The sequence below is a fragment of the Meriones unguiculatus genome, chromosome 5 (assembly GCF_030254825.1).
Source record: "Meriones unguiculatus strain TT.TT164.6M chromosome 5, Bangor_MerUng_6.1, whole genome shotgun sequence".
Taxonomy (NCBI): domain Eukaryota; kingdom Metazoa; phylum Chordata; class Mammalia; order Rodentia; family Muridae; genus Meriones; species Meriones unguiculatus.
In genome coordinates, this window is record NC_083353.1 from 41,981,153 (window position 1) to 42,005,291 (window position 24,139).

The 24,139-nt window shown below is 48.4% G+C and overlaps 1 protein-coding gene across 1 annotated transcript; it reads right to left on the reverse strand.

Moving 5' to 3' along the window:
• Positions 1–8,802: 8,802 nt before the first annotated feature.
• Prokr1 (prokineticin receptor 1) lies at positions 8,803–20,681 on the reverse strand. The gene is made up of 3 exons (XM_021647762.2): positions 20,539–20,681; positions 18,402–19,026; positions 8,803–11,847 (listed from the first exon to the last, which is right to left on the reverse strand). The coding sequence occupies exons 2-3, from the start codon at positions 18,884–18,886 to the stop codon at positions 11,151–11,153; spliced, it is 1,182 nt and encodes a 393-aa protein (XP_021503437.1). The 5' UTR covers positions 18,887–19,026; positions 20,539–20,681; the 3' UTR covers positions 8,803–11,150.
• Positions 20,682–24,139: the final 3,458 nt, after the last annotated feature.

Sequence of the window (24,139 nt, forward strand, 5' to 3'; positions counted from 1 at the left end):
CCAGGTCCTTCCTCCCTCATTCCTGATTGCCACATGCTGGCCCTTCACCCCATTCCTTCATAACACTTACCACTATTGGGATCTCTGTCTGTGCAAATTCTTCTTTGGGTTATTCTATTGATGCAGAATTCATGGAGCTACAGGAAGACAACAGATTTGCCTTGTTCGTTACTGAATTCCAAGCACACCCTAATACACAGCCAACACTAAACAGACATCTGTTAACTAATGACTGAGTAATGCTGGGTGGTAACAATAATGACTAGTTTCATAGAGTTTCTAAGTGTTTTCATCTGCAAAACAATAAAGCAGTGGTTTGTGCAAAGGGAGGGAAGTTGGTTTCGTGTTGTTTGCCCTGACCACCAGCCCTGGAGTGAGTGACAGGCTTGTGATCTGGGATGAGCCGGGCTAACATAACAGCTCTCAGAGCTCCACAGGCCCCTCCTTCCAGCAGACCCTCAAACACTGGATGGAGCAACACAGCCCTCTTGAGTGTGTAAACAAGTCCCAGGTTTGAAGCCTGCCGAGACAATACAACGCTCCCACCCAGACAACACAGAGGGAGGGGCCTGCTCGCCAAAAGGAGCCACATCCCCTCCAGCAAAGTGATTCCTGACCAAGGGCTTAGGGGAATCACGGGGAGGAAGAAAGGTCCCAGAGCTGATCTGCCTCTCCAAGACCTGAGGACCACGGGTGGAGGCAGGGATGTTTTTAAACAAGGAAAGAGGTTTTTCTGAGAAAAGCAATTAGACTGCGGCTCTTAAGGATTATCTCTACTGCGATGAGGGATGTAGAGAAAACAACAAGGAGAAATCAGCAGTAATTCAAATAATTCATCTCATCATGAATAATCGCCTCACTCCCCAAAAATGTCTTGCCCCAGGGAAGGTCCTGTGTCCTCAGCACAAAAGAGCAAGCCCAGGCACCGGAGTCCAGCTGTAGACCAAAGCAGGGAGAGATTAAACTGAGGAGCAGCAAAGCCTACATGCCAAATCCAGAAGCAGAGCAGAGCTGCAGAAGCTTCACCTCTCAGAGTGATCCCACAGCCGCAGGCCTGAGGGAGTTCAATGTCCTTAGCCCCCTGGAGGTCAGAAGTCCAAGCCACCACGCTGCCACACAGCAGAGTGAGGGCTGGCTCCTGGAGGCTGCACAGGGAAAGCGGTTGGCCTGCCCTCTTGAGCATCCTGTGCCTTGTTTGTGATGCCTTTCCTAGTGTCAAAACACATTCCTCCAACCTCTGATTCCAGAGTCACATCACAGCCACCTAAAAGCACACACAGCTCACCCTCCATTTGCAAGGGTGCTTCTGATGCTGCTCAGGACAAGCTTCCATATCTAGACGCCACGATTGCTGATGCAATCATACTGTCGACACCAGGCAGCGTTCACAGGTTCCTGGAATTAAGAACTGAATATCACAGGGCCAAGGCTTTGTCCACCATCATGAGAAAAGAGTGTGTGTGTGTGTGTGTGTGTGTGTGTGTGTGTGTGTGTGTGTATGGGTGTGTGCACATGAATAGACTACCCTCATAAAGAAGGTATTAATGTCTGACTGCTGATTCTTCAGTCTAAATGAATGTGGTTTTCTCAGAGCAATCCTTACGTCTTGGTCAGACTGTGTGCTTTCACCTACCCCATATTTGGACTGTGAAAATCCTAGACAATAGATGTTAATTTTTAGTAGATGTTTGTATGTACATCTGCCCAAGAATCAACTAACCGAAGTCAGCTCCTCCTTACTTCATGCTTCGTGAGGACTTGGGCACAGGATCCCCTGGTAGAGGATGGACAATTGTCAGATTTGAGAAACTTCAGCAAACTGCCGTTGGGAGAAAGAGATGAAGTATTCTGCCAAGCACAGTGTATACGACCTGGTCCTAGAGGAAGAAGCACAGAGAGGGCTGTAGGGGAAGAGCCTCCCATAGAGGGCCACACCCCGAAGGCTGCTTGTCAGAAACAATGGGTAAAGGCCAAACACTCATTTATGGAGCCTAGATCTTTCTCAGAAGCCTCGGTAACTCACGGAAGGTGGGTGGAGTGCCACCCTTCCTGTTAGGTTAAGCACCTGTGAGAGTTAAGCACTGATAGCAGTGCCTGCTCAGCATTGAGGTGAAGAGGGGATGGTACGTCTGCACGGCTTTGCCAAGTGTTGTCGTGTCTACAATGACTGATTCCTGCAGCCACTTGTCGGAATATATAGTATCTTCTTATAACCTCTTTTACCCCAGAGTGTGGTTTGTTCTGTAAAATTCCACTCTGAAGGTCTTTAGACATTTTTTTTTCTCTTGATGATTGCGAAAGCACGGAGTGTCACTGACACACAAATGGTTGTTTTCATCCACAGGTTCTGGAAGTTTCTGTGTACGTCCATATGAGATGGCCTTTATTGTTCCTTATTTCTCCTTTGCTATTTATAAGTAAAATGTATTCTTTGGGTCATTTTAAATTTATTGCTGTTCAAACTGTTCTTGTCAGAAGTCCATGGGGGACTTTTTTTGGCCACTTCCTAAATTAAAAATCCAGAGAACCCGACACATACCTCTAGCACTGAAAATGTTCTGCTCCTGGGGTTTCTGCAAGCCTGCACTCAGCACAGCATCTACGTGGTTCAGTGGCGTGAGCATCTCAGACAGCCACTGTGAAAACTCTGGAGTCCAAAGCCCCAGAGCTCCTCAGTGACCAGCTTATTGGTATCTGGAAGCTTATAATACCATTGCATTTGTCCTCCCTTCATTCTACCTTAGGGATAGAGGAAAATGGTACTTTGACTGAATCCGTATCATGATGGCATCCATACCCTCAACCATTCTTCTAAGTATTCGTAGACATTGGATTAAGGAAGAAGCAAAAGACCAGACAGGGCCACTCCATTTCTACAACACTTATCCGTTCCAGACACTGGCCTCTAGATTATAGAACAGAAGACATCTTAGGCACTCACGGGTAACTTTGCTTACTGAGATTGCACTCAAAGCCCCACAAGCCTGGTTCTCACCAGTCAGCTGACTCCCTCTCTAAACCAGCAGCCTTCAGGAGCCCATCACTCTCTATGGCACTGTGCTTGTTTAGTGTGCATAGAGTAAGCATAGACATCTGGATAATGAAAACAGTTCCAACATTACAGAGTTAGCATTCTGAGTCACAAACAAAATGGGGCATGTAGGGAATTTTCAAATAAGAAAACCTTGCTTAGCATGATGGAATGCAGGCACCAGGAAGATCTTAAGTTCAAAGCCAGCCTAGGCTACATGCATGGAAAGCCAACCTGAGTTCTGCAACAAGAGCCTGTCTCAAAACATCAGAATAAGAAGAAACAAACAAAAGTAAAATGAAAACACACACACACAAAAGGAAAGAAAAGCTTGCCTTTGATAAAAAGATGCACTTTGAAGTCATGTTTTTTTTTTAAAGTCTTTTTCATAGCCTTGCTAAAAATTAAACTGGAATTGTTCTGATTAGATATTCATTAAGATGTTAATATCCTGGCAAGTACTGATATACTATTCATCTGATTTGACAATATAACTTTAGTTTTAAAAAAGAAGAAAGAAAGGAAGAGAGGGAAGGGGAGGGAGGGAGAGAGAGACAGAGAGACAGAGAAATCCTGTGGAGGACAGAATGTTATAACTAGCTCAAACAAAGCCTTTCTGAGTGGCGGAGAATCCCCCAGGGAGCCGCTAGGAACACAGCTCCTTAGAAACCGCCATAACCATGGGAAGTTTGTCTCTCTCTGAGGTGGTCTTGTCAGCAATGGTGTGGGTACCACAGAATTTCATACAAAGGCTATTCCCCCGCCATTGTCAAGTATAAGCCTTACTTTAATTATCAGAGGTGGCTGCTAGAGCTCTAGCCATCACAACTCTAGTCCTTAAATAGCAGGAAGTTGGAAAGAAAAGATTAAGCAGTTTCCTTTCCTCCATGAGAAGAATACTTCTCTAAGTTACTGCCTAGATTTTACTGGTAGGTAACCCTTACAGCAAGAGAACCTGGGAAATATAATCTCTACTCTGAAAAAAAAAAAAGTTGATTTATCTTTACCAAGGAAAAATAGAATGCTGGATAGTGGAAGAAATCTGAATTTCCCAGTCATTCTGAAATTCTTTCCCTCCTCCCAACCCCGCCCGTGGATGATCTGCTTATTTACTTTCAACTCCGTCATATAATTTTACATTACATTTAATGTGTGCATCAGCCAAGATAAACCAAGGATAGAGAAGAACAGGAGGCATGGAGGTATTCTCACAGACGGTCATGATAAGACATGGCCAATGCCGCTGCGGGAGCTAGAAAAGCATCCCTAGAGCTCTCAAGCCCGTAAGTCATGAGAAGAACAATGGCGGGCATCGAGGGGCTGGTGTGATGGTCACAGCACAGCTTCTTCCTTCTTGGAGAGGTTTCAAGCTGGACTTGCTCTCCTAAAAGGCGTTACTTAGGCTCATTGTGTTTCTCCATGGTAACCTCCCTTACTGAAATCAGCGGGTGAGAAGTCTGATTGCCTGCGAAAGAATGTTTTTCTTGCTTCTTTCCCATCCTTGGTTCCGTATCTCCTGCGGTTTCTCAGATGGTTATTCAGCATTTCTATAAGCTCTACTCTCTCTAATTACACAGGGAGCTATTAAGTAGTATTAAGCTAGTGTGTGGCTGACCTGGTTAGTTTTGTGTCAACTTGTCACAAGCTAGAGTCATCTGGAAGGAGGGAACCTCAATTGAGAAAATGCCTCTATAAGAGTTGTCTCTATGGCACTTCTTAATCAGTGATTGATGGGGGAGGGCCCAGTTCATTGTGGGTGGTACCATCCCTGGGCTGGTGGTCCTGGGTTCTATAAGAAAACAGGCTGAGCAAGCCACAGAGAGCAAGCCAGTAAGCAGCACCCCTCCATGGCCTCTGCACCAGCTCCTGCCTCCAGGTTCCTGCCCTGCTGAGTTCCTGTTTTGACTTCCTTTGATGAAGAACAGTGCTGTGGAAGCATAAACCAAATTAATCCTTTCCTCCCCAAGTTTCTTTGGTCACAGTGTTTCAGCGCAGCAATAGTAAGCCTGACTAAGACATCCTCTCTACTTCCTGACTTCTGGTGTGTTCATGTCTCTGCTTCCTGACTTCTGGTGTGTTCATCTCTCTGCTTCCTGACTTCTGGTGCAGTATGACCAGCTACTTCACATGTCATGTACCTTCCCTGCCTTGATGGACTCCAACCCTGAGCCAAAGTCAGCCATTCCTCCCTTAGCTTGCAGGGATTTGTCCACTGCAGGAAGGATAGTGACTAAGGTCTTAGGTAAATTCCTGAAATGTTCTGCTTTTTAAAGAGAGAGAGATCTCATAAACTGAATGTTTCCTACATTTTTTTGTTTTTACATTTTTAGATTTACTCATCTTTTACTTTGGAGCAAAGATTGTGTCTGATATGAGAAGACCTGGGAGCCATTGGATTGTACCAGATGACCTCTGCTTTATCAACACTTGGGTGTTTCTTGAGAATTGACATTAACAGCTTAATGAAGTGTAAATGTTCTAACCTATGAGCCTAATTTGACGATGTGACCTCTAAGAAAGTTCACAGGGAAACTTCCCTTACAACTTGCTTCTGAGTTTTTAACTGTTCTAGCTACTTGCAGGAAATGCAACCTAAATATTTTATCAATACCTCAAATCAATATATTAAATAATAAATGTTTTATATACTTCCCAAATCAGCTCCTGTCCCAGAAGTTCCAATTACTCAGACTTAAAACAATGTCATAATCCTTTCCTTCTTCCCTACTTGGCCTACATAATAATTTAAAGTTCCAGGTGTGTCCAACTGTGGCTCATAGCCCACATGAACCCCAGGACAGCATAGAGTAAGCCCAACATATTTGTGGATGATACCATCTGATGGCCATTTGGAAAAGCTAGGTACCTCTGCAAGAACCACTCTATCCATCTCTTGTATTATTTTACTTCCAAATCAGTCTCTCTGCTTCTTGTCTTGGCCACTAATCTTTCTGTGGTGGGTTGAACAAGGATGCCCCCCAGAGGCTCATATATTTGAATGCTTGATCATCAGGGAGTGGCACTATTTGAGAAGGATTAGGAGGTATGACCTCGTTGGAGTAGCTGTGGCTTTGTTGGAGGAAGTGTGTTACTGGGGGTGCTCTTTGAGGTTTCAAGGCCCAAGGTAGGCCTTATGGCTCTTTCTCTTCCTGCTGCCTTTGGAACCCATTATAAAACTCTCAGCTACTTCTCCAGCACCATGTCTGCCTGTGCACTACCATGCTTCCTGCCAGATAAGGGACTAAACCTTTGAAAGTGTAAGCAAGCCTCAATTTAAAAAATTTAATGAATTGTCAGGGTGTCTCTTCACAACAGTAGAACTGACACCTCCCAAGAAAATAGTGTACATCGGCGCTTTCATTTTCTATTAGGAGATGTGGCAAATAAGATGTGTCATCAACGTAACCAAATAAATGATAAGATAGATAGAAACAAATACAGATGTGATAGATGCATACATAAACTTTTTCAGACTGTATTTATCACCTGACATGTTGTGTGACAGAATACTAACAAAAGCAACTGAAGAATGAAAGGGTTTATTCTGCTTCACCGTTTGGGAGAATAAACCCGACTGAGGTCAAGAAGGGTGGGTAGCTAGCGGCGTGTGGGGGGGGGAGTGTGGGACTGAGTCCCGTGAGCAGAGAAGCAGAGAGGCAGAAGCCGGCGCTCGGGCAAGCTTTCCGTTTCCCCCTTTTGACTTACTCCGGGCCCCAACATTGCATCCACCTTCCAGACAGACCTTCCCTCCTCAGCTAATCCTCCCTAGGAATCTGTCACAGACGAGCCAAAGCGTGTCTCCTCAGTGTTTAACAACACAGTCGATTCATGACCAGAACTGATGGTCACACAAACTCCAAAAAGAACAGGGTCTCCCACACATACTCTGCAGTTGTTCTCACTCCAGACTTTGAAAGCACCACGGGAGAAAAGTAAGGCTGTGATGGCCTTTACCTATATTTATATGGTTTTGGGATTTTGATTTTTTTTTTTTTCTCTCAGAGACAGTTTCAACATGTGGGGGAAACCGTTGCTCACCAGGAACAGAAAAAAAAAAAAAAAAAAGATGTTTCTGTTCCTGTGATCCATGTTTCCCTCCTCAAGTTCAAATTCTGCTTCATTCACAGACCTAGCACTCTTGGCCTCCCAGGGAAGGGCATGAGCTGGTTCTGTGCAGTATCTAAACTCCGGCATGCAGGGCCTGCTCCCCACTGTGGATATTCAGACAGGCACGGAGTCATGCTCGGTCAGCATCTTAGGGAAGGGGAGCCAAGCTTCTCTCCCGCTGCATTCCTAGGAGCCTCAGGCTAGGTAAATAGAGCCATCAGGAACAGCTCTAAGCCACTCGCTCCCAACCTTGGAGCCTCTGTGGCTGGCTGTGAGGTCCAGGGGGTAGAATGAGCTAAAACTTGGCTTGCAAGGGAGCCAGGAATGTCTCTGCTAAACTCCTTAAGGGTCTCCAGGGAAGGCCAGGCAGGTTGAACCGACATCTCAAGGATTCTTGGAAAGAATACCTCTAAGATGTTATGCACCCTGCACCACGGAATTCTGTGGCACAAGAATGCTGGGCTCGGCCTCAGGAGCCCCAAGGTCTGATGGGCTCGTGCAGTGTCCCACTGTGTGACAACAGACTCCATCGTGTCCATCCTCCTCGCAGCCACCCCACCCCCACTCCCGCCCCACTTGCTGCACTTCAGTTTCTAAAACTGTAGAATCTAAATTTGAACCTCATTTTTTCACTCTAAGAAGGAAAACTGGGCTCATCTCTGAGACCACACTATAAAAGATGGTGGGTTTTTATTGTTGTCGTTGTTTTGGTTTGTTTTTTTCAAGATGGGGTTTTTCTGTATTATAGCCCTGGCTGTCCTACACCCCACTCTGTAGCCCAGGCTGGCCTCAGATTCACAGATATCCTCCTGCCTCAGGCGTGCACCACCACTGCCCAGTACGGTCTTGTTTTTCAAGAACAAGAGTCAGATGTATAACCTGCTTATCTTACAAGTGCTCAAGCATGCATCTTGCTTCACGCTCCAGAGCATGCTGTGGGGACCATTACATCACTTATTTTAATGTCTTTGACTGAAGAATGTTTTATTTCCTCTTAGTTATGAATGGTATGAGTTTTGCAAAATCATATCTACATCCTTCTGCACAAGTTATAGCATGTCTCTTTGAACACTGAAAGTATTTAGGGAACACAAAAGAAGAATCTGCCCTGAGTCTCATCTTGTTGGACTTACCACCAGTTGGATTTTGTGTGTGTGAAGTTTTTGGGTTTTTTTTGTTTGTTTCTTTTTGGGGGTTTTTGTTTGGTTTGGGTTGGGTTGGGTTGGGTTTTGGGTTTTGGGTTTTGTTTTTGTGTTGAGAAGCCCATTGTGTGAGCTGCTCATCCAGGGAATCTGTATGCAGTCTCTCCCTCCTCCTCGCTGTACCTATGGACAGTGGGCCTGTTCACAGGTTTAGTCCTAGAGTTAGCATACATGGGTCCACAGTCATCTTAGTACTCAGATGCTGAAAAGTGTTCTTGGCTCCATCAGAATCAAGGGAAGAAGGCAGTGAATCAACCACAGCTCTTGACAGAGATGGGAGGCTCTCGGCAAGAGCAGTGGGAGGCAACACTGCCCTCACAACCCTATGAGCCCGGGGTCTAGTCAATGTTACCTCACAGACCATCACTGTGGAACCTGGAAAAGGATGGGGAAGGGGAGAAATGACAAGCGCAGCACAGTTAGTGATCAGACATGTACATCTATTTGGTATTCCATTTGATAACAACCATTCACCATAAAATCACAAGCAGAACACTAATACCTGGAAGTTTTACAGACAATTGAGATGAATGAAACTTTGATACATTTTAGGCCCAAAGGCAGGAAAGTTCACTTGTCATGAATTTAAAAAGACAACAATGAGTATTTAGTACTCACCTCTTACTTAGCCTTGATCGGAAGAACTGTGAGCTAGATCCCAATAAGCTAGATCATCTAAGCACTTCTCACACTTCAAACCAGCTTAGCCATTTCAGAATGCAGTGCGTGGCTTTATTCTAAGACATCCAAGTCTTTGGGTCTGGTTAATTTGGTACATGGTTTCCTCTTCTTTCGTTCTTCTTTTTGTTTGTTTGCAATTTTTTTTGTAATAAAGTTTAAAATAAAAAAATAGGTTTTTTTCCCCTCTGTGTTTGGTTTGAATTTGTACTTTAATGAAGTTTTACCCTCTGAAAGAATTCTGATTTAAAGTAAGGTGGGTACTGAATAAGAATAAATAAATGGATATTTGAAATGTGTTTTCTGGGGAAAATAGACTATTAAAAAATAAAACTTTGTGGTCAAAAAGAGAATTGCCTGTATTTGGAGAGAAAGCCCACACAGGTGTCGCTCAGCCTCATTAGTGCCCTGTCTTATCATGAAGTCTGAGGAAAGGACACGGCGCCTCTGTGGCTCTGCATGCTCATGAGAATAAAAGCAGGCTGAGAGATGTTGCTCACGCTGGCGGGGAATCTGTGTGGGATGGTGGCCTATGAGGAGCATGTGTGGGAAGCTGTTCTACCCGATAACAAGGATGTTCTGATCTAGAGGCTACAAAACCTGCTGTTTACCTTCCCCTGACTGCAGACCACGTACACGTACACCCTCCTTGGTGTACCCGCCATGGTCTTGTTTGTATCAACATGCTGTGATGGCAGGGTGCACTGTCAAGAAGCATAAAAAATAACTCACATGAGGAACATTGAGCAATGGGTTGAGACTGATAGATATACAAGCAAGATATGTATACAAGTTTGCCTTCGTCCAGACAGCCCACCGCTGCTAGCTCACCGGCGGTAGTGGTGGTGGCAGCGGTGGTGGTGGCTGTGATGGTGATGACGACGGCGGTGGCGGTGTCGGACTATTCAAATGGTGGAAAGCGTATCTTCCATATCCTATTCGATCTCACAACAGTTCCTACCAAGTTTCTTAAGTATTACCTTTGTCTTCAGAAAGTCTTATCTCTGTGTGCCCAGCATGGTCAAAGCTGGGCCTCAGGTCTTCTCCGACCAGAATTATAAACTACGGAGGGGAGTTACCAAATGCGGTGACACTTTGAGGAGTCAGTGGGGTCACTGGGCCTCACTGTGGAGCCAACCTCTTTTTCCTGAGTGTCCAGGCTGCACCACTGAAATGCAAGCGCTCCAGGGCAGAAATGTGGTAATGCCTCCAAGGTCACCTTCATTTTAAGAGAGCAGCAAGTCTTAATTCCCAGAATCGTGACCAGGCCAAGATTCAGGCACCAACCGCTTAGAAATCCTTCGCTTAGAAATCCTTCTCCCAATCGTACCAGCAAGGGAAGCTCATCAAATAGGCCGGCTGGGCTGAAACACCTCATGTCTGAGAGCTAGTGGGGATGGGAAAGCTCCATAGGCACAGAGGCCTGAGGACTCAGGAGGTGGAAGTGCTCCAGGCCGTGGTAACCAAGAAAGGGAACGGCAGCACCCTTTGACCTGCACACATGCTTTCAGAAGTCCCATCAGAACCCCCCTTCTTCTGGTGCTCAGAGTCCATGTGGCGTCATCCCCAAGTCCATTCTCCAGAGAAGCCCCCCTACCCAACGTCTGCATGAGGAGCCCTGGGCCTAAGAGGTGACCATAGGTTCACAGTGAGGGTGGTCAGAACTTGGCCGTGAGTCCTGAAGTATCCACACATGCATTTGAATCCCCTCCCAGTGGGGAGTCCAGGATAAGTAGAGAAAAACTACAGGCTAAGCTGGAAACCTCTCTTGCTCCTGGCTTGCCAGTGCTGATAGGGGTGTCAGCACCACATGTAGCTCAGGCTCTCCACCCTAAAAACAGACAGGAGAGTCCTACACAACCGGCTCTGCCTTCTCTCCGGAGAATTCCTCTCCCAGACACTCTGTGCCATATTGCCTTGCTGTAACCTCCACTTCATTTTGTCAGTCAACTAAATGATTTTCACTGGTGCCCACTCTGCAAAAGTTCCGTCTTGAAGGAACCCTGACCACAAGTGACATTTCAGAAATCCCACAGTTGCTTGACTAGAAGTGGCTGTCTCTTGTCCCGCCGTCTGCAGAAGACCGAGTTCATCGCTGCTGGGTGCATCCGGGCACTGGGGTACCATTTCGCCTATTTCAGCCTGATGCAGTCCACCTCCTCGGTGGCGGGCACCCCCGTGGTCCTGAGGTCGAGGTCGGCGCTGCCCTTGCTCCCGCCGGGAGAAGCCCGCCACTGCAGCCGCAGGATCCTCTTGAGGTACTTACTGGTGTTGTTCCTGACAGTCACAAAGCACAGGGTGTTGATCATGCTGTTGCTCATGGCGATGCACTCCACCACGTAGAAGGCAGTGAGGTAGTGCTTCTCCTTCACAAACACGGAGGGGAAGAAGTCGCGCACGATGGTGAAGCCGTAGAAGGGCGCCCAGCAGAGCACGTAGGCCGACAGGATGCACACAAGCCCCAGCACCGTCCGGCGACGGCAGCGCAGCCTCCGGCGGATCTGCTCCGTCTGGAAGCCCGGCACTGCCTTGAACCAGAGCTCGCGGGACACCCTGGCATAGCACAGGGTCATGGCGACTACAGGGCACACGAACTCGAGGCCGAAGACCAAGAGGAAGTAGGACCTGTAGTAGAGCTGCTGGTCCACCGGCCAGATCTGGCCGCAGAAGATCTTCTCCTGGCTCTCCACGATGACCAGCACCGTCTCGGTGGTGAAGTAGGCGGCTGGGATGGCGATGAGGATGGACACGGACCACACCAGGAAGATGAGGCCCGCGGCTGTTTGACACTTCATCCGTGGCCGCAGCGGGTGCACTATGGCCAGATACCTGGGCAAGAACAGAAAAGGCGTCAACCTCAGGAGGGGCCTGTCCTGGAGAATTTCCCTCTGAGGACATTCTGCAGCTCTACGGGATGTTAGGGGGTGTCCGGGGCGAGGGCTCGGCAGCAAACCTCAGCTTCACCTCATCTCAGCTTTCTCATCTGCCCAACTATTGGGGTGCTTTAAAGATTACACGTGATGATGAATACAATATCCCTAGACAGGTTTTAAGCCTGACACATACCGCGGGAAAATGGTGAAGCTTACTTTTAAGTGTAGTAATTTAAAGTACACAGAGAAAAGAGAAGGGCTTCTCTTTGTATTTCTCCATGCACTCCTCATCGGTCTCCAGACAGACCCTAGTCCATCTATTCTCCAAACACCTGCAATTCAAAGTAAGCCCCGCAACTCCACCTTGAACAAGTTGATGGGGAGAAATCACCCTTTCCAACCAAAGTGTGGGCCAGAGTTTTGTGTTTTTTTTTCTGCGTTTTAGAGAGCATTGTTCTGGATGCAGAGAGAAAGATACAGGCTGTTAGGAGATGAGACACTTTCTTTCTCGGGGCTGTATGCCACAGACCCTTGACAGAAAGCATTTAGAGCCTATCTCACAGGGCTGATGTGAAAATCAATTGGCGTATACATGACTTTTTTTTTTTTAACCGCAAAGCATCAGGCAGTAAAAGATGCTGCCTTTGTTCGCTCCCAGAGAACCCGCACTGTTTCCACGGTGGTCCAGGGAGCAGAGAGCACTTTGTGGAGCTGTGAGTCACCTGGGTGCTATGATGGCACCCTTCCCAGGGCGCACGCTTGTCCAGAGAGCTCCAGCTTCCTGAGAGGCTTTGCACAGCTGGCAGGGTTGGGAGGAGAAGGACAGGAATGAAGCGGAAAGGACCGACCAGCACTGGAAAACAAACTCTTTTGCGTCCATAGTGGATCCCAGGCAGGGTAGATGGCAATGTGACAGGGTCCTGAAGAGAGCCAGACTCTCTCTGCTGCCTCCATAAACCCTTTGAGACAATCCTTCTTGGGATTTTGATCCTTGTGTTTTTCTGATTTAATTTCTCAATTCATCACCCCGCAGTGGGTGAACCTGGCAGATTACTGGAATGAGACCCCCATTCTCTTTCGGCTCCAGAAATCTGAAGAAGCTAGATAGGGTATGTTTGCTCTCTGGACACCCCAGATGGCTGCTGGCCTGGCCACCAGCATGCATACCTGGAACTCTGGGCAACTCCTCGGTAAAGAAAAATTGCGCCAGGATTGTGTGCATTGTTGGCATTGTGCATAAACATGCCCCCCCTTTTGGTTTTTCAACACAAGAGTTTCTCTGTGTAGCCTTGGCTGTCTTGGACTCACTCTGTAGACCTGACTGGCTTCGAGTTCACAGCAATCCACCTGCCTCTACCTCCCGAGTGCTGAGATCACAGGTGTGCCCCACTGTGCTCAGCCACACAGGCCCTTTATAGCAGCCATCATGCTAGTTGGAGTGTGGCCCAGTGGTAGAGTAACCTGTCTAGTATTCTAAGGCTCTGCATTCACATTGCGTCAACACACACACACACACACACACACACACACACGCACACGTGCACATGCGCACATACACGCACGCACAATGTCTTAGATACTGAGTTGTGATTAAGATGCTCTGACAAAAATTCTCAAGGAAGGAAGGGATTGTTTTGCCTCGCGGTTGGAGGTTCCAGCCATGTTTTTGAGGTTATACGGCAGGAAAGTCAAGGCGGTAGAAGCTTGCAGCAGCTGGCCACATCACCTCCGCATCAGCGGCGTGATGGATGCCAGTGCTCAAACTGTGTTAGCCTTTCCATACACCCACCTAGGCAGTAACCCCACCTGAAGTTAGCCCTGATCAGCACTGAGACACAAATCAACAGGCAAAGTGCAGAAAACTGTCCCGGAGACTCCCATCAGCCCTCGTTCCGGAACTTTGCATTAGGAAGAAGCTTACGGTTGCAAGTCCATACTTTGGTTTAGGTAAACTCCCTCAACCCTTCCGAAGGAATAAGAGAGCAAAGACGCCCGTTTGATGGAGAGGACATTTGCTGTGTCCCTTTCCAGCAGGAACAGGCATACTCCCTTCCTCCTGACCTTCACCCACCCTTCTCTTCTCTCTCTCCCACAGGCTCGTTTTCCACCTATGACGTTCCTTGAAGCAAAGGCAGCTCCTTTTCTCTCTTCACTTGGTCTGTGCCTGTAACTACAGTGGTTTAGGTTCAAAGCCACCCAAAGCCAATAGTTCACAGAGAACAACAAATAAACGCTCCGAGGCAAAGAAGTAGCTTTGCAGTGGTTGCATGGCAGCCGAGGACGGGTGCTTCTGCAGAGTTTGCGACTCCTGTCTGTCCCCACTAAGGTCTCACATGAGAACAGCGCTTGTAGCTGTACTAGGCTGATCAGGGCATGGGTAACCAACCAACCCCAACTGATGAATTCATCGGGGGCATCTGTGCTTTCCGAGCCTGGGCAACATGATTCGACACGGGTGAACACACACCCTGGCTGGGTTCCTCGGCACCCCGGGCCAGAGAAGTCTCCCAGCATTTCATAAGCAGCAGACCAGAAGGTTAGATACAAGTCAAGGAAGGTGCCGGTGCGCTGGCTGTTTCCACATCAAAAGAGGAAGCCGAGAGGCCCTGGCCACCCGGGGGGGGGGGGGCTGGCATGGAGGTGGGGACTTCCTGAAGTGTCTTGCTGACTCCTTCAGTCTGTGGTCCTCTGGTGGATTTGTTCTGTCTTCTGAACTATGACCTCATCCTTTTTGAGCGCTCTTCTGAAGATTCAGTGCCCACTTCCCAGGCTTTCCCCAAGGTCACTGGAAACATTCCCACCCCCTGGCTTCTTCAGACACCAGCCTCGGCTCTTCGAAGGCCTTTCCCCCTTTGTTGATGGTCACGCTAAGGTCTCCCTCCTCTGCTTGCTATGACCCCCTTCTCCAAACCACACTGTGAACGTGACCCTTGCTTATCATTTAACCATTTCTCTTTGTCTAGAGATCTTGTTTATGCCTTTCTCACTTTTGCATCTGTGAGTTTGGGGCATCTAGTTTTAATAACTTTTATAAAACTTTACCCCATCAGTGGTTTGGCAGTGGGTGAATAGAAACTCTCATTGTCAAAAAGACCATTATCATTTTTGGGAAAAAAAAAAAAAAAGACAAAGATGTGTTTACTTAGCCTGAGCCTGGGGTGCAGTGTGGGGCTAAGCCACAGAAGGCTGGAAATGCAGAGAGAGTTAGAGCTGAACACGGCAGAAAGGTGTGCTTCAGCTAGGTGTGTTGCTTTTGACAGGACATTTCACTTCCGGCCTCAGCTCCCAGGTTTGGAATGTGTATCAGTTATTTCAGCAAGAAATCAGCGTTCTACTCAAGAAGATTTGTTCTTTTGCAGCCTCACTTATCTCCTGTAAGCCACAAAGCCTTCTCTCTGTTCCTGGAACCTGTCATGTCTGTTCCTGCCTCAAGGCTTTTGTGCTTACACGTCCCTTTCTCTGAGACATTTTCTCTCTGTCCTCACGAAGTGAACCTTCAGCATCACTCCTGGGTCATCCAAATGTCCTCTCAGAGACACCTCTCCTAGCTTGTCCAGATTCCCTCTCCTACTCAGTCTTGGGTTTCTGCTGCGTTTCGTTTCTTTTTGTTTTTGTTTCTCACTTATGAAATTACCTTCCATGGTTCTTTGCCTGACAGAACCCTCCCTTCATCCCTTTGCTATAGCTTCATGGGGGTCCAGATGTTTTATTTTGTTTACCACCATATTCCCAGCCCTTGGAACAGAACCCGATGCTGGGCAGCCATTCTGCATAGACACACTTCTGGAAAGAATGCATGTATACATGAGTAAATAAAAGCTAGGATGGATAGGACAGGGGCAGCTGGGTGGAACCCAGTGACAGCGAAATCAGACCACGAAAGTAGAGCATGCTGGGACTATGCATCCAAGTGAAGCTTTGCAGGAACAAATGTGACCAGGACAATTGATCAAGTACTCTAGAATGGACAGATGGGCTGTGCCTTGATGCCTAGGAGCACAGTGAAAGCAAAAACAGAAGCACTAAATCCACACTGGTAGAAGATTAACTGTTCTGTGAGTCAACACTTCATAGCCCATTTCTTAACCTTACGTTATGATTTGCACATCATAAAAACAACTCTGGGCTTACTAAGTTAATAAACTCTAGTTTATTAACTAGTTTGTTGTCACTTATGGTCTTTTAATATTAACTCAAGAATGATGATATCCACTGCTTATTCGGTGCTTATTCGGTGTTTTGACTTCGCATTGTTATGTCCCAGCTTGGCAGCACACACCTGTGATCCAAGCATCCAGATGCATGAGGCAGGATTATGAGTTCAAAGCCATTTTGAGCTTCACAGTGAGACACAGTCTCAAAATACCAAGATTAAAAAAAAAAACAGCTTGTATCGCAGATATGATTGTATTCCATGTTCAAAGCAACGCAGCACATGCCATTCTCACTGTCCTCAAAGCCTGAGGCAGAAAGAGGGCAGATAACTGAGGGAAGGGCCCCCAGTGAGTGGAGGGCACCAAAGATTTGAATCAAGTACAAACGAACCGTTCCGACAGAAATTCCTTTAAATAAAGGCATTTTAACAACATGGTGTATATTTGTTTTACATGGGTAGAAATTTAGTTGCTCCAAGCTAAGAAAAAACTCAAATGTGAAAAAAATCATTGTGTTTTGAACAGCACACAAAGACAAATTTTAATGACTCCTAAACCACTAAACTGAAATTAGATGGTAGTAGCACAGTAAAATAAAAACCATTTGGGGCAAAGATTACAAACATCAGTTTAAACAACAAAAACTTGATTTGCCGAGGCAGTTAGTCACCTAAGACTAAGGAAGGCCTAGGCGTTGCTCCCACATCTGTGTGCACATTTTCAATCAGAATCCCATTGCAAGCATCACCGGTTGTCCCCAGGGCAAAGCATGACCTGATCCATGTTTCTTAACATGTCTAGTTTGCACTGTGCCCTGTTCTAAAGCAGCTGAGCTTGGTGTGGAAGTGGAACGTGTGCTTGGGCTGTGTGGAGGATATTAGTCCTCTATTGTGGTTGGCTTAATAGCACCTCAGTGCTCCTCTGTCTAGCCTGGCCCCTTTCGCCCTCAGTGTGAATGGATCTCATTCAGGAGCAGGACAGGCTCCCACCTATCCTACTTCCAACCGCCAAGAGCATCTCCTGGGTAAAGCTGTGTCACTCATGTGAAAGCCCAGGAGATGACCCTACATGTTTTATCCTGTTCCTGTGGAGGGACAAGGCACCTTTTCCATTTCTAGAGAAGGTCAAAGAGGAGCCTGCTCTCAAAATGACTTCAGATGCAGCTATTTTGGCTGACAGTATCCTCTGCTAGGCTTATTTGGATTCCTTGACTAAGTGAGCAAATGCCCCAGGGTCAGTGACTTGTATTGAGGACCTCAACATACCTCTTATGCATGACAGACCAAGAGCCCATCAGCTGCTGACTCTCTGACATCCATGTCCATGAAAAGGAGTCAGGGACTCTGCCCCCCGCCCCCATGGTCTTAAGGCCAGGCTCTATAGTGTCCCTTTCCTTAGAATCTGACCTTTCACAAGCCATCCTACCCCCAGCTGTATTGCCACCAAACTTGCTCCGTTGCTCAGACTTTGTGCCCAGGTCAAACACCCCAGAGCCCCGAGGCCATAGAACAAGGAGAGCCTGTGCAGAATGGCAAACTGTTTTTGTCAAGGTATGTGGAAGCCTGATTAGCCCCTCAGGGAAGCTGTCCACAGACCATAACAGGATGCTTTGTACTTGGAGTCAAAAGCACACAAAGAAGCTTGCAAGCTTTGCAAGACTTTGCAAAGGCTCCCTAAAATCCTGGCCATCCTGGCTCACTAACACAAGTTTATCCCAAGTGAAACATCTACAAGAAGGGAGGGGAAACTACAGTCAGGATGTAATAATTAATTAAAAATTAATTAATTTAAAAAAGAAAAGCATGCAGAGGTTACTGTCACCAATCTCACGCCCATCACTAGAGCAGGCCTTGTACTGCAACATGGTGGGTGTGAAGGGAGGAGAGATTAAGACAACACTAACAAAAGTAGGCAACCACACGCCCTTTCTGTCCCCACACCTTTCTATTCAAGACAACTCCCGCAATCTTATCTAAAAACCACCCAGTGCTGGGAGATCATAGTTTGACAGAGGAGGTCTAAATGAGTGAGGAAATTCCCTGCTGTTTCACGGTTCTGCAAGAAGTAACTCCTTAGAACTTGTTCTCACCCCTCAACGCTTCCTCCTACCTGTCTAAGTAGGATCAGGCACAGCTAGGAGACAATCCACAGACAGTGATCAAAGACTTCCCTGTTCCCAGGCCTCAGCTGCCTCCAGCCCTGGCTAAAGATAGCTGTTCAGTTAGTAGGCTTTCGAGCCGAGCCCCCATGGGTCACACTTATGGGGAACTCAGACACAAGTCATCAGCATGCAGCTGTAGGGAAGGAAGGGATAAAGCCAACACCCCCTTCCCTCTGCTCCTCTTGCGGCACTCACCGGTCAATGGCAATGGCCAGCAGGGCGTTAGTGGAGACGTAGAGGGAGACGGTGCGCAGGTAGCTGACAGAGGTGCACAGGACGTGGCCGTGCTCCCAGGAGAGCTGGCGCACCACGTAGTAGTCCATCTCAAAGGGGCAGCACACGATGGCCACCAGGAAGTCAGAGATGGCCAGGTTGGCAATAAGCAGGTTGGTGAGGTTGCGAAGCTTTTTGTAGCGGGCCAGGGCAGTGATAAAGATGAAGTTGCCAATGCCACATACCAGCATGATCCCCACCAAAGCCATGCCAATGACAATCTTGGCAGCAAAGAAAGTCCGGGAATTGGTTACATCCTCCTCTTCATCCAAGGGCGTGTCATAGTCACCATAGCTGAAAGTGGATGGAAAGGAAGCAGTCTGGGCTCCGTAGGCGTTGAGGGAGGAGAGGAAACCGGTGAAAGTGTCTGTGGTATTCCCACCCAGAGCCCCCACAGTGGTCTCCATCTAGGCAGCTGGGGCCGTGTCCCGGATCGGTGTCTGCAAGGTTGACAGCTCCTCTCTCTGCAGGTTCTAGGTCCTTCCCCGTGATTCAGACCTTCCTAGCTGGCATCTTAGGGGCACAGCACCTGAGTTCCATTTTAAACCTTTAAAAGACACGCACACAGTTGGCTACATATTGAAGTGAACCTGGAGGAATTTAAAATCATCCTGAAACCTACACGAGCCCATTAGCCACCTCCTCACAGTACACACAGATAATGGAGTGGAAGAAAGGGGCCAGTGAGAGAACGCAAGAGAATGGAAACCACACATCCACTCAGCTGGAGAAGGCTGGGGGACTGTGAAGACAGACCACTCCATTTATTTTCACTCCAGTGGAGACCAGAAAGCTGTGCTTTCCCTCGAAGACCAAAGCTAGGAGTGTGAGAAGGTGGAGCAGAGAGGAGGCCTGCCCGAAACCCCAATCCCTGAACTTCGTCCTTCTGCAGTAACAACAGCTGCTCCCCACATCTGGAAAGAAATGACACGCTGCTGGCGTGAGCACCTGCAGACCCGCAGAGCCCAGAACACGGATCCCAATGCACCAAGGACTGAATGCGGAGCCTGTCCACAGAGCCCTCCAGCAGCCACCGCACCCCGTGCCCCTGTCAAAATCTGCTGTGACTCTTTAAGCTTGGCACAGTGTGTGCCTGGGGTTGGGGTTGTCCTAGGCAGGGGTCAGAGGGCACAATCCAGGCTGTCACTTAACCTAGAGGGTTAGAAAGGAGACCTGAGAGCAAAACCCCCGTGGTGAGTGGTGCGTCCTCGGGTTAATAGCTTAAACACGCAGGGTTTTAACATCCTCCGGGCAGATCAATACTGTCTGTAAAGATCAGGGCTGCTGCAGAGGCAGTGTTAAGCCCCAGAACCACACGAGTCAGTACCCAGGCCTCTAGGCCAGCTACAGGGAAGGGAGGGAATCCTGGATCAGACGCCAGCATCCACAGAGCAGGGCAGGGGGAGCGGGTCTGTCAGCAGTGAATCTCCCTCCAGACTGTCTCCCAAGAGGTGAAGACATCAGACGGAGGAACTGGGTATGAAAGAGGTCTGGGGTCTGCAAAGCAGCCTAAATGTCAGAAGAGGAGAAGATTGCCAATCCCGAGATCCTGGAAGGGAGAAAGTAAGTTAGCCCTAAGATTCCCTCCCGGAAGCCTGCTCTCCAGAGGTAAGCAGACAGGGCTGAAGTCCCTCTGCACCCCAGGGGGCTCCGTCCCACCTGCTCCCTCGCACAGCCCTCCTCTCCTGGTCAGCTCCGTCCCCAGCTCCCCGTAGGTAAGAGGCAGAATCCAGAGCTTAGAGGCCAGCGAGCTCTGCCTGGAGCCCAGGCAGACTCCTTTTGAGGGTTACCCCTATCGGCATGGTGCCAGCCCCGCTCAAAGTCAGGGTCCAGAGAAAGGGTCCGGGATCTCCTCAGGGAGATAGAGACGGCTGGAAGCCTGTCTGCTGTCCTTCCTGGCTCTGGGGAGCAGCCCACTGCCCACTGTCCTCCGCTGCTGGGGCTGCAGCCCCGAGGGACCCTCTCCTGCCTCATTCCCCCAAGGCTGTAAGTGAGGGCAGTCCGGCTCCGTCCACCCCTCCACGCGAGGTCCTCTGAGCGTCTCCGGGGCCGTCAGTACCTGTGGACCCGGGCAAGGAGCAGACGCTGCTCCGGAGCTCTGCGGCAAGGGACAGGGAGCCCGTCTGCCTTCTGAGGGTCTCGCTGTCTGGATGGCAGCTGGGTTCCTGCTACCTCAGAGGACGAGCGGAGCAGAGGCAGAGGCCAGCCAGCCCGGCCCACACACGCTGGCCCCGCCCAGGCCCGGTGTCCCCGCCCACAGCCACCGCGCTCCCGCCCACGGCCCCGTCCCCGACCGCGTGCTCACCATCCTGTGCCCTCCGTCTGCACCCCTCGCTCGCTCGCTCCCACCCTGGTGACCCTGAGCTCCGAGATGAGCCCTCGTGGACCGGAGTTGAGCCTGCTGAGGTGTCTGGAGGCCGAGTGGGTGGCTCCGTGTGTCGCCTGAGGGGTCTGTGGTGACCCTTCACGCACCTGCCCTGAGCACGGGGCGCCTCGGGTTCACCTGTCTGGCCCGTTGCCGCCCGAGTGATCACGGTCACGGGAGCTTGGCCACTTCAAAGAACAGAGAAGCTCTTCCCTGCTCCTCTCCCGGGACGCTGAGATCTCACCCCTGGGCTCATCTCCGCTGCCCTCAGCTGAGCGCCTTGTCAGATGCCTGCCCTCTGTGGTCGGAGAGTAGGAGCAGGGAGGAAGCCTCCACGCCCAGGTCTGTTCAGCGCGACCAGGTCTCCGAATGTTTGTACGAATCCCCATGCAGCTAGCGAGCCCATCTAAAATACATGACTGGAAAAAAAATAATAATAATAACTGAAAGTGGGAAGTTAGGTATGTGCACACTGATATCCACAGCAGCACTGTGGGAAACAGCACGATGCTTCCTCAGAAAATATAGACTCTCCGTAGTACCCAGGGCTTCCACTCCTAGGCATTACCTTAAAATAAAATAAATACAGCGTCTCAAAGAGATGCTTAGTATCCTGTTCAGAGCAGTGGGTGGCCCCCCAAGACACCCGCATTCATTATTTAACTCATTGCTGTACTCAACACTGGACAAAACCAGACTGACAGAGTAAGGGTTAGTCTGGGCCAGGGTTCAAGAGGGGACACAGTCGGTCATAGCAGGGAAGGTGTGGCATCAGGAGTGTGAGGCGACTGTTAAATTCCTTCTGCAGGTAGGAAGCAGAAAGAGCCGTCTCCTCTTCATTCAGCTCAAGTCCTCAGACCACGGAGCAGTGACACTCTCTTCAGGACCGGCCTTCCCGCCTCACTTAACCTTTCTGAAAATACCCTCACAGACATGCACAGAGGTTTGTCTCTCAGGTAATTCTCTCTGGATACTAATCAAGAGCAACCAGCGGAAGATGACCCCTTGTCAACCTAATCGCCAGATAAATCACTTTAAAATACTCCATGCTTGGTTCTCAAAGATCCGCAGCCATCTCATAAAACAAAATGCTTAAAATAAAATAAAATGCATAAAACAAAATGCTTAAAATAAAATAAAATAAAATGCTTTCACCCCAGCTTCGGAAGTCCTCACAGTCTTTAACAGTCCCAGTACTGTTCAGTCTCTTCTAAGACTCAGCCAAACCCTTTATGGTAAGCTCCTGGGTTTGTTTTTTACTGTGTGTTTCTAATTTACATTGGCATAGGCTGGACATATCCATTCCCAAAGAGAGGAACAGGATAACAGTACAGAAATATTGGAGAAAGCAAGACTGAACTGAGCAGAGCAAGCATCAAGCTTGGCAGCCCCATACCTGGCTCTGGGACTTGCTGTGTCATCATGTGGCTACCTGTGGGCATACGCAGCTGTGATGTCTACTCATTGTCAGCTTGACTACACATAGGATGACCAAAAACCCCCAGTCTCTGCACACATCTGTGAGGGATTTTCAGCTAATTGGGTCATTTGAACAAGGAAGACCCACCTTAAATCCAGATCACTTGAGGAGGGAAGACCTACCCCACTCCTGGTACCACAGTCTGTATTAGTCAGAGTTCTCCAGAGGAAGAGAACTGACACAATGACTCTCTTTCCAGAAACATACCAATAGGTATATGGTGTGTATATATGAGACCTGTCAAAGAGGCTCACGGGCTGTGGTCCAGCTAGCCCAACAATGGCTGCCTATGAACAGAAGGTCCAAGAATCCAGTCAGACCACAAGGCTGAATGTCTCAGCCGGTCTTCAATAGAAGCCCAAAGAAGAAGGATGTAATCCCCATGAAACTAGAGGAAGGGTAAACAAGCAAAGAGCAAAAGCCTCCTTCTTCCTTGTCTTTTCTGTAGGCTGCTGCAAGAAGGTGTGGCCCAGATTTAGGCTGGGTCTTCTGGCCTCAGACGGTCCATATTTAAGGTGGGCTTCCTCACCTCAGTGGATCTGGATTTAAGGTGGATCTTCCCATCTCGAGTGACACAATTAACCAAAAACTCCTCACAAGTGTACCCAGAGACTTTGGCTTTTGGTTAATTCCGGATGCGGCCAAGTTGACAGGCAGGAGCCCTGCTTCTACAGTTCTGTCATCTGTGGGAGGTGTAGCCTCTCTTGGTCTAGCTCCACTCCATTCCAAAGCTTTTCTCAGGGATGTTTCGTGCTCCTGGCACCTCAAACATTCTGGAGTCTCTATCAAAGCTTGAACTTTTCGTTCATAGCTTCAGGCTATGGCCTCTCAAAAAGCCCAGGGCAGCCTCATGTTGCCTGGGCCTCAGTGATTTCTGGGGCTTTCACGGAAGCCTCCATGGCCCTGTGATTTCTTTTATTTTGCGTTCCTGTAAAACCAGCACTAAGTGGATGACATAGCCAAGCTCTGTTGCTGATTCCGACGTAGTGTGACTGCCTTGTAAGGCTGCTACAATGGTTTCTGCATTCGGCTAATGGCATTGATTAGCTGCCAATCCTGGAAAAGCACTTCCCTAGACAGCTGGTGGTGGTTTCCAAACAGGGACTCTTAGGTGGCCTTTCAGCTCAGGCTCTATTCTTTCAAATGAATTAACATTTTCCTAAGTTTGAGGCCCTGATGGGTGGGGTCTTGTCCTGGAGACACCTTTCTTATTGTCTAAGCATAGGTCACAGGACTATCTGCTCTCTTAAACAACTGCAGATGCTTTAACTGCACCCTCCTTGTCTGTAGCTTTAATCTCTTCTCTTGAAACGCATTTCCTCACCAAGATGCACATTTTAATATCTTTCTGCTTTTTCTCACTATAGTTCTGAGCAAGAGACATTAGCAGTAACCAGGCCATGGCCTGAATGCTATGCTGTCTTCAAAATTATGCTGCCAAAGAAATTAGCTCATTGCTTATGAATTCAGGCTCTCTCGAGTTCCCAGGGTACGGATAGAATGTAACATGAACAGCCTGCAGCCCGGTTCCTCATAGTGCCCTTGTTCTCCACTGAAACCTCACGATCCCACCTCCACTCTTCCTGTCTCTGTTAGCAAGCTGGGCTTCCAAACTCCCCCAAAGAGACCCATGAAGCTCTGTTGCTTCTCTAGTCCACTGGCCCAAACTCTCCCAAATTCTCTTCACCAACCAGCTCAAAAGGCCCACATGGCACAGGATCCCAGAGCAACACCTCCCACCTCTTCGTGTCAGCTTTCAACCCAAGTGCCCATGGATGGAAGAATGAAGAATAAAATGCGGTAAAGATGGATCAC